The sequence below is a fragment of the Geotrypetes seraphini genome, chromosome 4 (genome assembly GCF_902459505.1).
Source record: "Geotrypetes seraphini chromosome 4, aGeoSer1.1, whole genome shotgun sequence".
NCBI classification, from domain to species: Eukaryota; Metazoa; Chordata; class Amphibia; order Gymnophiona; family Dermophiidae; genus Geotrypetes; species Geotrypetes seraphini.
This window is the reverse complement of record NC_047087.1, coordinates 242,975,869-242,991,042: the sequence shown is the minus strand read 5'-3', so window position 1 is coordinate 242,991,042 and position 15,174 is coordinate 242,975,869. Positions and strand designations below refer to the sequence as shown.

At 42.8% G+C, this 15,174-nt stretch overlaps 1 protein-coding gene across 3 annotated transcripts in view; it reads left to right on the top strand.

Annotated features, from left to right (window-relative positions):
- The window catches only part of LOC117359162 (solute carrier family 22 member 15-like), a 150,439-nt gene that overhangs the window by 19,827 nt on the left and 115,438 nt on the right, over positions 1-15,174 (top strand). For all 3 annotated transcript variants that reach the window (XM_033941443.1, XM_033941441.1, XM_033941442.1), the window contains exons 2-4: positions 788-934; positions 8,447-8,579; positions 14,268-14,432. In XM_033941443.1, the coding sequence (XP_033797334.1) occupies positions 809-934; positions 8,447-8,579; positions 14,268-14,432 (424 nt within the window). In that variant the 5' untranslated portion in view covers positions 788-808. The remainder of the gene's footprint in view (positions 1-787; positions 935-8,446; positions 8,580-14,267; positions 14,433-15,174) is intronic.

The following is a 15,174-nucleotide window of genomic DNA, read 5'->3' as shown; positions in this document are numbered from 1 at the left end:
TTAGCAGTTCACTTATCTAAGCCCTGCAGTCTTTCTGTTACATGTCGTTTATGCTGAGATAGCCATAAGAAGTTAGAATGTCCAAGCTAACACCCAGTACAGGCAGGCTAGAACATGAGATAAGTTAGGTCTGCAGCTAAACATAATTCAGCATTTTATTAAAGAGAAAACTTAGTTCAACACTTAGGAAAACCAATCCCAGACTCCTTCAGTGCGTACCTGAACTGTGGGTAAATTGGGCATGACACTTATATTACATTCAACCGCGCTCAGTGTAAGATGTGCATACTTCAACTGTGGTTTCTGATGATGTGACGTGCAATATGTGCTCGTACTGCAAGGCAACGCTTGTTTATTGAGTTAAAATTTAATAAAATGTTTTGCACATCTTGCAAAACACTTGCAAACCATGTTACTCACTCTCCAAGGTTTGACTGTCTATGCATAACTTTCAGATACTGCTGTTGACCTGGATATTCAGTGCTGGTGCCCAGATACGGTCTGGCATTGAATATCTGGATCTAAATTTCTCTGTTTTTAACCTGATTATTGGTAATTAATTATGACTTTGTGGTTTGATTATATATGTTGTATTGCTACCTGCCTAGAATCATAGGAAGTATAAGTTACAAATTATTTTAAATAAATGGAAATAAGTTAATTAGTTGCAATGGTCAGCATTTAAAAGAACATATACTGCTGCAAGTTGAGTACTGACCCACAGATATTTAAGGCAGTGTTCAATGTCTTGCTTTAAACTAAACAAATATGTGTAATGTTTTCATAGGTTTATGTGGCATGCCAGTCTATGCTTATTGTACTTGTGGGTGCAGTGCCAGATTATCATATTGACCAAAAAGAAGTCCCCACCAGTCAAGTGGAGCTCCCCAAGCATGTCCGATTTGCAGATAACTTTACATCCATAGTGACTGAGGCAAGTATATTGTGTTGCATTTAGTGAATATGGTCTGAGAGTTGCCAACTGACTTCCTGTTTTCAGAATAGATTGATCCAGTCCTAGTTTTACACTTTTGCATTCCCAAGAGAAGTTGGACAAGAACACTAAGGGGCTCATAATCAAAACAAAAAATACATCCAAAAACCAGCCTACGTTGGTACTTGGACGACATAAAATACAGGTTGACTAAGTGCCGATAATCAAAACTGGTTTTTGAATCTATTCAGAGACTTTTTAGGCCTCTAATTCTGCTGTGCACCCAGAGCTCAAAGGGACGGTTATGGAGGAGTGATTAGGGTGGGAGGTGGGCAGGTTGGGGGCCAACCTAGACTTAGTCGTCCTGCAGCAATAATCAAAAGTTTTACAAGGTTGCCAGGATGGAACTTATATGTTGTGACTTAGACAAAGTCAAACCAGGTATAAATGCTGCATAGGGTTGCCGCTGAGCTGATCACGGCAAGGGATCTCCCTGCCGTGATCAGTTTAGCAGCCCAGGCAACCCCTCCCCACCCCCCATGAAGACTGCCGGCAGGAGGGATGCCCAATCCCTCCTACCGGATACCTCCCACGAACCCCGCAAAGATCGCCAGTAGGAGGGATGCCCAATCCCTTCTGTCAGTCACCCCCCATGAACCCCGAAAACGTCACCGGCAGGAGAGATTCCCAGTTCCTCCTACTGGATCCCCCCTAAAAGTTCGCCGGCATGAGGAATGACCAGTCCCTCCTGTAGGATACCCCCATTCCCCCCCTCAAAAAAAAGGTAGGCGACCACCGGACCCCCACCCTCTAACCCAGCAAGACCCCTCCCTACCTTTTCCACACATCCGCTAAGCCATAACTCTCCCCTTCTATCTGCTCAAAACACTGCTGCATGCCTTGTATTCTGCCAGGGTTGTTATACCCACATTACTCCTCTCCTCAGGTCGCTTTACTGACTCCTTGTCCATCTTCCCATACAATTCAGACTCCTCTTACTGAAATTCAAGTGTACTCGCTCTGCAGCTTCTCAGTATTTCTCCTCTCTTATTACTCCATATACCCCCCCACTGGGAAACTCCATTCGTTAGACAAGTCCCTCCTATCGGTACCCTTCTCCACTTCCAGCTCCTGTCTCTGTCCCTTCTACCTTGCTGTGTTGCGTGCCTGGAACAACCTGCCTGGCTTGTTACATCAGGCTCCCTTTCTGGTGGTATTCAAATGCAGACTGATAGCTCGCTTATTTGAAGCGGCATTTAAATCCTAACCTTGCCAACATTATCTGTCTGTCCTCCCCTCAGTAATCCCCTCCCATCTCTCCATCCCTCTTAATTCCTTTCACGAGCACTAAGCTTAGACTATCCTTTGTCCTATGTGATTCTACCTCTAATTCCCTACATGAACACTATGTTCTGACTCCCCTTGTGTCTGTCATAATTAGATTGTAAGCTCTTCTGAGCAGAGACTCTCTCTTGTCTGTACATTGTGCAGTGCTATGTGCTTCGGTAGCACTATAGAAATAATACATTTTTGTTGTTGTTATTTTCGGCTATAAGTTCATTTTTTCTGAGGCTATGGTGTCCTGAGACCCCACATTTGGGAATTCTTTGCCTGGGAAAGGATGCGGGTTCGAATGAGCTGCACTGCAGCTCCCAGGGCAAACCTTCAGGTGGACCTCTGGAGCCAGCCTGCTGTGTGCGACTTCAGGGCTTGGGGTCAGTTCCATTGGGAGGCAGCTTGCCTTCTGAATTTTTCACAGACTGGAGCACAGGCTTTGGATGCTCTGAATAAGAACCTTTGAGGTATCAGGGAGCCGGCTGCGTATTTTGCCCCCCAACCCGCCTTGCTTTGAGGTTCCGTGGGGGGATGGAGATCTTGGATGGGGTCAGTCTGACTGGTAGCCCGAAGATTTCCTGGTTTGGAGACCTTATTTGAAGTTTCTGATGCACAAAGTTCTTTCCTTCTCTTCCAGCTGGAAGGAAAGTTGACAGGCAGGCACTTTCACAGGGCTGTAAGTACAGCTTCATTATTTCCTTTGGGGGGGGGGAAGGGTCTAGAAATCTCATTTTTGAGGGATTTTGGGGTCTGGGTTTAGTTCCCCCACCTCCAAAACCCCTATTTCAGAGGCCAAGGTCCAAGCCACACTTCAAAGGCTCTTAGATATTCGGGCCATAGAACCTGACCCCGACAATGAATCATGCTGATACTCCAGATACTTTATTGTGCACAAATAGGCACAGAAGACTGGAGACTCATCTTGGATCTCAAGGCCATTAATGTATTTCTAAGAATCTTGCATTTCCACATGGAAATGGCCTGTTTGGTCATTACAGCGGTAGCCCCAAGGGAGTCTCTTGCCTCTCTGGATCTGACAGAAGCATATCTGCATATTTCCATCTTTCCAGGCTACAGGAAATAACTGAGGTTTAATGTACTTCAGGAACATTTTTAGTTTGTGGCTCTCCCTTTTAGATTGGGAGCAGCCCCCACCCCTCACACACACTTTCACTGAGGTAATGTTGGTGATTGTGTCCTATCTTGGAAAGATGGGGATCCAGGTACAACTCTACCTGGACGACTGATAATCAGAGCTCCGTCCAAACTGGAATGCGAGCAAGCAGTGCGACAGGTATTGGATCTACTCCAACAGTTAGGCTGGATAATCAACTTCAAGAAGAGAAATGACCCAGAGTTTAGAGTATCTGGGTATTCATTTTGATAAGGCTTAGGGCTGCTTTTTTCTTCCTGGGCCATGCAAACTGAAACTCAAGTGACAAGCCTTGGATCTCTTAGCGATACCAATTCCTACTGCTTGCTATTACCTTCAGGTGTTTGGTTTCAAGGCAGCCTCCCTGGAGATTGTTCCCTGTGCCAGGGTGCACATGCAGCCTCAGGATGCTTTTCTATCTTAGTGGTCCCATCTGAGGCATTCTCTTTAAATGCATCTTCCATAGATAGGGACAGCAAGGAACAACTTAACACTGGTGGCTTCAAGGGCATGCCTCTTCAAATCACGGAGTGGGTGACTCTCACGATTAATGACAGCCTATTTGGCTGGAGAGCCCATTGCAGGGACTGCTTGATTCAGGGCCAGTGGACTCGCCATTAGAAGGGATGGTCCATAAACCGTCTGGAGCTCTGAGCCATTTGGCTAGTGTTGAGAACTCTAGAACAGGTCCTAGAGGGAAAGTCCATGAGAGTGTTCTCCAACAACGCCACAGCAGTAGCATACAAGGAACAGACAAGGAGGCACCAGAAGCTCTCCCATAAGTCTGGAAGATCAGATGCTTTTCCAGTGGGCGGAAGTCCATCTGCAGGCTCTTTCCCTGCCCATGTGGCCGGAGTGGAAAATGTTCAGGCCGACTTTCTCAGTCGGCAGTTCCTGGACCCAGGGGAATGGTCTCTATCTCAAAGGGTGTTCAATCTTATTGTGTGTCGCTGGGTCAGCCTGGTAATGGATTTGATGACTTCTGCCAAAAACTCAAAAGTGAAGCACTTCTTCAGTCGTAGAGAGGAACCTGGAAACTTAGGGTTGGATGCATTTTGGACGCATTGGTTCAGGCCTTGCTCAGCCAAGGACGCTTTTATGTCTTCCCACCTTGGCCCATGGTGGACCGAGTCATCTGCAGGATCGCGATTCATCCAGGACTCACGATCTTAGTGGTCCCAGACTGGGCTCGCTGACTGTGGTATGCAGACCTAGTACATCTTCAGTAGGACAGGAGCCTCAAGCTCCCTCTTCATCGCAGGCTTCTCAGTCAAGGGCCAATCCCCATGAAGAATCCAGAGCACTTTGGTCTTAAGGCATGGCTCTTGAGTGCATGGCTCTAGTTCGCAAGAGATATTCAGATGTGGTTATTGCCACTCTATTCTGGGCTAAGAAGCCTTCTACTGTGGCGGCCTATGCCAAAGCTTGGAAGGCTTTTCAACAGTGGTGTGAAAGAGATTGGGTGGAACCACTCTGAGCTCATATTCTGGTTATCCTTGCTATTTTGTAGACCGGTTTGGAAAAATGTAGTAACTTCCCTCAAGGTAGAAGTGGCACACCTTTAATGCTTCTGGGTGCAAAGTGGTAAACATTTTGCTGACAGCTCACCCAGATGTGACCAGATTCCTAAGAGATGTGCTCCAGTTAAAGCTTCTGCTAAGGCATCCTTTCCCATTGTGGAATCTTAACACTGTCATAAAGGGCCTTACTAAAGCCCCATTTGAACCACTCAATGATGCATCCCTCTTGGATCTCACAGTCAAGACAGTATTCCTAGTGGTGGTTGCTTCGGCAAGACATATCTCACAATTGCAAGCTCTGTCTTGTAGAGAGCACTTTCTCCACATTAGGCAGTTGGGTGCAGCTCTCCAGCCTGTTTCCTCCTTCCTTCTGAAAGTTTTCTGATTTTCACGTTAACCAGCAGGTTCATTTGCCTTGCCTGCTTTTCAACCTACAGGTTCGGAAAAGCAGGATATAGGATATTTGAAGAAACTGGATATGCGAAGAGTTTTACTTCACTACTTGGAAAAGACCAATAAGTTTCATCTTTCCAATCATCTGTTTTTGTTAACCAGCCAGTCCAGGCATGGCAAATGGTGTCCAAGGTCTCTTTAGCCAGATGGATTTGAAAGGCCATTTTGTTGACGTACATCGCCTATGCTAAGTAGCCACTGGTTTCTCTCAAGGTGCACTCAACCAGGAGTGACTCATCTTCATGGGCAGAATCTCATGCAGTTCTTTCCACAGAGATTTGTAGAGCAGCTACTTGGTCTACTCGTCATACCTTTCAAGGTTTTATAGAGTAGATGTGGTGGCTCGAGAGGACACCGCCTTTTGGGTCCTCAGTCTTAAGGGCAGACTCTTCTGTCCCACCCTAGGAGTCAGCCATTGCTTGGAACATCACTTAACGCAGAGTTTCTCAACTTCTTCAAGCCAAGTACCCCCTAAGTCTTAAATATCAACCGAGTACCCCCGCCCTAGACCTCAACCCCATAATAATAGTACTAATTGTAATGCAATTTCTTCCATTCATTTTTCATATACACAAAATATAATCTTAATCCATAATTGTAAACACAAAGCATACTATGCAGAGAAAATGTTAATTATTATTTATATTTGGGGGGGGTTTCAAAGAGGTCAAGGCAGATGACTTTAAAATATGCAATGTCACCTCAGTAACAACTATAGAAAAATAGACAAATATAGTGCAAAATATAGACGGCAGACATATAAATTCTCAAAACTGACACATTTCGATCACTAAATTGAAAATAAAATAATTTTTTTCCTACCTTTGTTGTCTGGTGATTTCATGAGTCTCTGGTTGCACTTCCTTCTGACTGTGCATCCAATATTACTTTCTTTCTGCCTCCTACACATTTCCTCCTCCGGACCTCATTCCCTTCCCCAACCAACATCTTTCTCTGTCCTTCCATGAGTCCAACATTTTTTCCTCTGTTCTCCATTCCTATTGGCAACATGTCTCCTTCTCTTTCTCACTGTCCATCTATCTTTGTTTGTTTATTAAAATATTTCTATATCACCTATACAGCCAGAAAGGATCAAAGTGGTTTACATCACAACTCAATCATATTTAAGAAAAGAACTCCATTAAAAATAGGATAGGAAAGAGAAAGAAAAAAGGAAAAGAAATTAACATTTCTATACTTGTACTTTTACTTCTGCTTGCTATTGTATACTTGTACTATTACTTCTGTATGCTTATCTGCTCATTGTGCTATGCCTGTTTCTCTTGTTGACTCGTTAATAAACATTTCTAAAACATATCCACCATAATTATTATGTAAAATATCAAAATATATAAATACAAATTAATCAAATTAATGCAGATTGCAGTCACAATATTTATTTTATTTTATTATCTTTCTCTCATTCCCTCCCGTGCTGGAAAGGGAGTAGGAAAAGAGAGAGAGAGATCCAGGCTGCATCTCTCCCACCCCCTTTACTGCCACATCTAGCATTTCTCCCTCTCTCATCCCCCGGATCATGTGCTGCATTTTTCACCACTGTCCAACAGCCCCATACCCATTTCTCTTTCTATCACCCCCTCTCCAGCACCATGCCATATCTCTCTGTCCATCACTATATCCAACATTCCTCTCCCTTGCATCCCCCTCAATCTGTCCCTCTGTTCCCTCTTCATCACCATATCCAACATTTCTCCCTCTTATTCTTCTCTTCCCCATGCATCTCTACCTCACTCCTCTCTTTCTATGCCCAACAATTTTCCTTTTTATTCCTTTTCCCATGTTCACTATGAATTCCATGAATTCTGGCTTCAGCCACTGAGAGGTACCGAGCAGGAGCACGGTTTGGTGCTGCTGCTTGGTGCTGAGCGGCTTCCTGAATGATTCCTGCGAATTCTGAGCAGCAGTGCCAAAGCGTGTTCCCGCTCGGTACCGCTCAATGGCTGAAGCTGGAACTTGCAGCAACGACCGACTGGGTTAGCAGCGCCTGCTATACCTCTGGACCACCAGGGATTCCAGCGGCGGAGGAGATACGATGGACAGGGCAGGGAGAGGGGGGGGAGACGGACAGAGTGGAGAGCCTGAGAGGGAAGGGGGCTCTTTGCAATACCTGACAGAGGAGGGAGCTGGGTACAGAGCATGACAGAGGAGGGAGGGAAGGGGCCTGTGTGCAGTGCCTGACAGAGGAGGGAAGGAAGGGGGCTATATGTAGTGCCTGACAGGGAGGGGGCTGGGTGCAGAGCCTGACAGGAGAGGGGGTGCTTGGTGCAGATCCGAGCAGGGCACTTGAATATTAAGCCACCCAACGTATATTGAGGTAACCATTTTCCTCCTTTTTGGGGGAAAAATGGAGGGATCGACTTATATTCGAGTATATATGGTAATCTTTTTTTGGATTAATGAAAGATGATGCATGAGATTCCAAAAACCTGCAACAAGTGAAACCACTAACTGCAGGCCAGCCAAGAGACTGTCATATAGTACTGTACTGTTTGAGTTGTGAAATTATATTTTAAGTACCTACTGTAAACCTTCCTATGTAAATTGGATGACTGGGCTACTGATGCTTCTAATAGTCATTTTTAAATGTTAAACATCAGTAGTATTCCAGTCCTATGTAGCCCAAGGAAAAGGAGCACAGGCTGAGTACTGGGCTCTCGGCTATCCTTTATAGTGTTTTTTTCCCTTAGAAAATTGGCATCCCATTAACTTGAATCAAATTCCCCACTGATTCATTTATAAATCAGAAGGCCATACAGAACTGTTGAGTATTACAATATGTATATTTTTCAAAATTGGCTTTTGCAAAGAGAAATATTGTTAATGTGTTAATATTTGAAAACCAAAACAAAACCAACAAACAAATTTGAGTCAAGGGGTGGTGGGGAGAGTTAGTAGGGAAAAGAAGGAAAAGGGAAGAGGAGGAGAAATTTCATAATTGGTAACAATTTTTTGTGCATGTTATCTACTTTTTCAATAATAAAACATTCCTATTTAGCAAAAATTTAAAAGAGAAATCTTTATTTCCAACAGTGGTACTTAATCAAACAAGATGCATACAAAGTGAATCTTGCAGCATCCATGTTTTTTGTTGGACTACTTATTGGGAATATATTATTTGGCCCACTTTCTGACAAAGTGGGTAGGAAACCAGTTTATTTATTAGGTAAGAATGCATGTTGCACTCTTTTTCCTTTGCTGTTTCACTACTTTCTTTTAACCTCCTCTTAGTTTAGATGATTTGTTTGGATTTTAGCTGGGGCTATATTCTTTTTCTGTGATTAAGGAGGGAATTCATCAATGTGTGCTACTGAAGATGGGTTATTTTACCACAAGGTGTGCTATTTTAGCACAAAGTCTCATTGGATAAAATGGGACACTATGCTAAAAGCACAAATTGTGGTAAGATAACCATCTTAACAGTAATTAAAGTTTTAATAGGTGTAAGCCAGTGGTCTCAAACTTGTGGCCCAGGTACTATTTTGAGGCCCTCAGTATGTTTATCATAATCACAAAAGTAAACTAAAACAGTTTCTTGATCATATGTCTCTTTAGCTATAAATTATATTTAAGACTTAGCTAAAAGGAAAGATTTATAAACTATAAAGAGTTTTACCTCATGCAAAATTGTCATTTCTTTAATAAGACATTAACTATTTTTTCTGAGGCCCTCCAAGTACCTACAAATCCAAAATGTGGCTCTGCAAAGGGTTTGAGTTTGAGACCACTGGTGTAAGCTAATGAAACAGTAAAGGGAGGGTGGGGTTACAATAGGTACACACTGGTGATCATAGGGCTCCTTTTACAAAGTTGTGGTAGCGATTTTTCCATGGCCAATGCTCTGAATTGAATGGGCCTTGGTGCATTTGCTGTGGGTAAATCGCTACCATGGTTTGTAAAAGGAGCCCATAGTTAAGTTTTACATTTTTTTGAGGCTCAGATTTTTTTTCTGTGAATTTATTTTCAGCCTTTCAGAATTGTGGCCTTTATTAAAATTGCATTTCAGTGCAAAGAAACACGAGTCCTGAACTTGTGGGTAGTGCATCTTCACCCGTAAGTGATGCAGAAGGAATTATCTTATATTTTCAACTCTGCCTTCCTGCATCACTGTTTTCAACCCTCAGCAGACGTCCCTTCTTCTTCGTGAGATAGAATCCCTTCTTCTTCTCAATGCCATTGAAAGGGTTCCTCCTGGGCAGAGAAAGCCGGGGGTTTTACTCCCGGTATTTTCTCATCCCGAAGAAGACGGGAGGACTTCATCCAGTCTTAGACCTCAAGGGTCTCAACAAGTTTCTAGTGAAGGAAAAGTTTTGGATGTTATCTCTGGCAACTTTATATCCCATCTTAAATCGCAATGACTGGCTATGCTTTCTGAATCTGAAAGAAGCCTACACTCACATTACAGTTCATTTGGCCTTCCGACGATTCCTCCGATTTCAGGTGGCTCATCACTATTATCAATACAAAGTACTACCATTTGGCCTTGCATCCTCTCCCAGAGTATTCACCAAGTGCCTGGTTGTAGTGGCAGCAGCACTATGGTCTCAGGGCCTCCAAGTTTTTTCTTATTTGGATGACTGGCTGATCAAAGACCCTACCTCACAAGGGATGACAGTAGCGACTTGCATGACAATTCTCTTCTTTCAACAGTTGGGTTTCAAAATCAATTTTCCCAAATCCCAACTTCAACCATCTCAGACTTTACAATTCATAGGAGCTCTGCTTGACACCATTCATCTCAGGGCATTTCTACCGCAGCAAAGACAAGACAATTTGATTCAAATTTGCACTCCGACTTATCATCTACCATCAATCTCAGCCAGACAAATGATGGTACTCCTGGGCCACATGGCTTCCACAGTGCATGTCACTCTGTTTGCGAGACTTTATCTCAGATACTTCAGTAGACTCTCGCATCTCAGTGGCCTCAAGCTCTCAACACATTACAGTCACACCTTCACTTTGACAGTCACTGCAGGGGTGGATGAACTCTTCCAAGCTGTCCAGAGGATTTTGTTCCATACTCCTCCTCATCAGAAAGTTCTGACCATGGACTCATCCACTTACGCTTGTGGAGCTCATCTGGACGGTCTTCGCATACGGGGTCACTGGTCTCCCACGACCACCTTTGTCATATAAATCTGTTGGAACTCAGAGCATCTACAATGCTTCCAAAGCTTTTCAGCACATTGTGACCAACACTGTCTTTCTCAACTGCATGGACAATCAGGTCGCAATTAATTACATAAACAAACAAGGAGACATGGGTTCTCTCCGTCTTTGTCTGGAGGCCCAGAAGATTTGGACCCTTGCCATTGCTCTCAATATATTCCTGAAAGCAGTATACATTCAAGGGGAACAGAATTCACTTGCAGACAGACTCAGCAGCTTTCTTCAGTCACATGCGGGGACACCCTGCAGCTCTGCGTCTCAGTTTTTCTCAGTGGGGGACTCCTGAGATAGACTTGTTTGCGTCCCCCCCACAACCACAAGCTGCCCCAGTTTTCCTCCCGGCAGTACTCTACTCACCGTCTGGAAGTGAATGCTTTTCTACTTGATTGAAATCACAAGTTTCTCCTTGCTTTTCCTCCAATTCCTCTCATCCTGAAGACGCTTGTCAAGCTCAAGCAGGAATAGGCTGAAGCAAGAATCGACCACCATGATTCTTATGGTTCCTCGGTGGCCCAGACAACCCTGGTTTTCCCTTTTACCGTTCTTCCCCAAAAATAAGACAGTGTCATATTAATTTTAGGCCCAAAAAACGCACTAGGTCTTATTTTCGGGGTATGTGCATGATCATCTCTCCCTTCCTTTCTTTCACCCCAATTCTTCTCCTTTCCTTTCTCTCCCCCACATTAGCAGCATCTTTCCTCCCCTCCCTCCCATCCCTTGTGCAGCAGGACCCTTGCCCAGCTTCCCTTCCCTTTCTCCTCTTGTGCAGCAGAACCCTTGAGCAAGCAACCCCCGCCCCATGCACCCACTGCGCAGCCGAATCCCCATCCTTCCCTCCCATCAGAACCCTGCCGCAAGCCCTACATACCTCCCTAAGCAGCTTCGGGCCGGCAGCACTCTAAACAGGCTGCTTCGGCCTTCCACCCGTGAATTCACTCTGCTGTGTTACTGAACTTGCGATGCACTTTTAAAGCTGTCTGTACTGGGGCTCCATGGTTGACATTGCCCATGTGTGAGAATATCTGCCTGCTGTCCCTGGATAACACCTGTTAATGGTAAATAACTGTGCTTTCTCCGAGGACAAGCAGGTGGTATATTCTCACGGCCATGTATCAGTGTACTGTTCCTTTAAAACGTTAGCACTGTCCATACCACGCGTGTGCCTTCCCGCTTAACATTGACTTGCAGGACCTTCAATTCTACTTTTTCCATGGAGCAAATAAGTTGTATTTTTTTTAAACACTCCTGTGTGTGGTAGGGGAGTTAGGGCAAGGAGTTGAGTATGTGGAGGGGTTGATTCTGGGGAGGGTAATTCATCCCTGCAATCCAGGAGCATTGACTTGTGGCTTTGTGCAGTCCAATGCTCCTAGATGGTAAAATAACCCCAGCAAAGAGCTGGGGTTACTTTATTGTCATTTATGGGCCCAAATACAACTTGCTGTATATCGCTGCAAGTTGCGTTAGGCAATTTGCATAGTAATGAGATGCAAAATATGAATTTGCATATTTCGCATCTCATTATTTTATAATGCACAGCAACTTAAATATCGCCATGCTATTTTTGGAACTGCAGCGTTATGGTTGTTTAAATCGCGGTAAGGCCCATTTACTATGACTTATAACCCTAACTCTGCTTGATGAATTCAGGTCTCAAAAGCACTTTGATTAGAGTTCTTCTCAATGCTATCAAAGCTTTTCACAGACCAGTTGATGGTAAACCTCTCACTGCTCTTCCTCTTTGTCCAGATTCATGAAAGGACTTTTCTATGTCAAACCACCTCTCAAGCCACCTTCAGTGGTTTGGGATCTTCCGATTATATTATGTAAATGTAGTACAACAAGGTCGTCAGTATTAAAATGAGAACTCTGGGCAATGCCCAGACATTGCTTGGTGATGCATGAAATGAAGCACTGCTCTTTAACAGTCCAAAATTACCGGCAGGTATGCAAGTGCTGGTAGTGTGTTAAAAGCACATCTCAAGCATGTGTGGCACAAGTGTACGCTTGCAGGTTGCATGAGAGATAAAGAACATAAGAAGCGCCATCTCCGGATCAAACCCTCGGTCCGGCGATCCGCACACGCCTTTATTATACTTGATGGAGTGAGAGGTCCATATATGTATGTGTGTTAAAAACGCATCTCATGCAAGTGTCTTAAAGTTGTGTCTCATGTGCCTCCATTAAAAGCATATGCCAACCGGTCTGAGACATCATATATGTCTTGCAGAAGCAGTGTAGAAAAAATATTTAAACGGTTTGTTGGTAGTTCTCCTCCCCTCCCCTCCACCTATGTCATTAGTGGTTGCTTATGATGTGTGCCCCAATGCGCCACAATAAGGCACGTCTATGATTGACACACGTGCCCTATGATGTAGCATTTCCTGGTGCATGCGCACATTTATGTCTCTTTTCATGGACTATTCTGCAAGTGTCAGTCCCATTTTCTAATGACTGTTTAGATGGAATTTCTGTGGACCTCTGCAGAGCTCATTTGCATGCGAAGTTTTTGCAGCATCGCTCATCTTTTTGAAATCAGAAAAATTACTGGCTCTACAATGACCCACAGGATTTAACGGTAAGTTTAGAACATCGGGCCCTTAGTGATTTAGCACTTCTCTTCTGAACTTGACTAACCACAATGTTTTTTACATCATCAAACCATTTTTCACTTGATTGTTCTTAAGATGACCTTTCCAGCTGTAACCTTGCAAGCCAAGAATTACAAAGTACAGGACCAGCATAAAATTACAAAGTACAGAAGAAAACTCTATATCTAGTTGATGGCAGTTTTAACTCCTTAAGACTGGGAAGCAGGAGCAGATTTTTTTGGGGAAGAACACTGTGATCCAAGGAGGAACATATTTGAAGAGTTTCTCAGACAATTACGCTGGTTGACCTAAATGCCAGGCCTTAAATATCAATCAATTAAACTGGTTGCAAAAAGCTTAGACAGGTCTAATATGTCAAATTAACTCCAGTCCAAAAAATAGACCTATCATTCCTTTTTCCAAATAAATTTTGTAATAGAAGTATAGTACATCTCATTCTTCAATCAAGATTATTTCTTTGATCATGAAGGAGCCATCAGAAGTGGCACTCTATTGTGTATAAAACACAGTCTATAGATTTTTATTAATTACTGCACTTCCTCATTGGCTCTTCATTCATATTTTATCAATTTATCAAATAACTTATTTTAATGTTACTAAATAGTGAATTATATATAAACTTATCTGTAACTCCAGTATTTTGCACTGCCTAGCTTGTACCAGCTGTTACTTTTTATAAAATCCTCCACCGACATGTATGTTTCATTTGCATGTATATATAAACTGCTTCAGGGTGCGGTAATTTATTTATTCTTAACTTCAACATTTCAGGCATTCACATTCACCTCAGCAAGAGACGAGAACAGTTAAGAATAAATAAATTATTGCGCCTTGAAGGAGTTTGTATATACATGCAAACGAAACATGCATGTCTGTGGAGGATTTTATTAAAAGTAACAGCTTGTTCTTGCTTTGTTCCAATTTAAAAATTTAATAAAAATTTTTAAATTGGAACAAAGCAAGAACAAGCAAATGAAACAACAATAGAGGAACAATGAACAACTCACTTTTTTGACAGTATTCTGTCTGAACTATAATACAGTAAATTGACATGTGATATGTTTTTTGTACAGGCCTATTTTTTGATGTTGCTTTTGGTTATGTCACGGCATTCGCTCCAAACTATAAAGTTTTTGCAGTGTCTCGTCTGGTTGTCGGAATCATGAATGGTGGCATGTCTCTGGTGTCTTTTGTCTTGACACAGGAATATGTAGGAAAATCTTACTGGGCTTTAACAGGTAAGAATCCAATATTGATACTATATTCAAAAATTTGAAGAACCTTAGATTTTGCAAAATTGTTAAGTTAGGATGGATTTTCATCAAATTGTATTGCAGATTGGGCTGATGTTATGGTAAGCAGAAAGTATTGTTTGAAATAAATTTAATTCTTTGAACTGTATGAAAGAAATGTCATGTATGTGGGTAAAAAGCATCTAATGACTTATTTATTTGAAAGCTACACTCCCAGTGTGATAGAAATGTTTAAATGTTGCATTAAAGGAAGGTATTCAGGATTGTTATTTGATTTAAGGAGGATATTATTGCATGCAAGTTTTATTTTCAATTGTGTTTTTGTTTCCATTAAAAAAAAAGTCTGCACAAAAAGCAAATGCCATTTACCTGTTGCAGTTTTCAGTGCCAAAGTAAATTTTCATTCTGTTATATCAGTCCAGAAGAATGAGTTGAGTCCTTCAAAACCATATTCCCATCCTGGAGAAGCAGCTCTTCACAACCTTGGATTACAAACTGGAATACTACCTAGATCGGACTAAACCCTGCTGTTTGTGGCTTTCCATCTCTACTTGACTGGCAGAATGTATCTCCTTCATGTATACAATCAAAACAAATCAACAACTCCCCTCAGAAAAACTTAGAACTACCAAGCATAAATCATAACAAAGAGGTGCTGCAAGCATAGCAAACTGAAAGAAAGTGCCTCAGTTATGCTGGCGGGGGAAATCCACTCCACCATCCATCC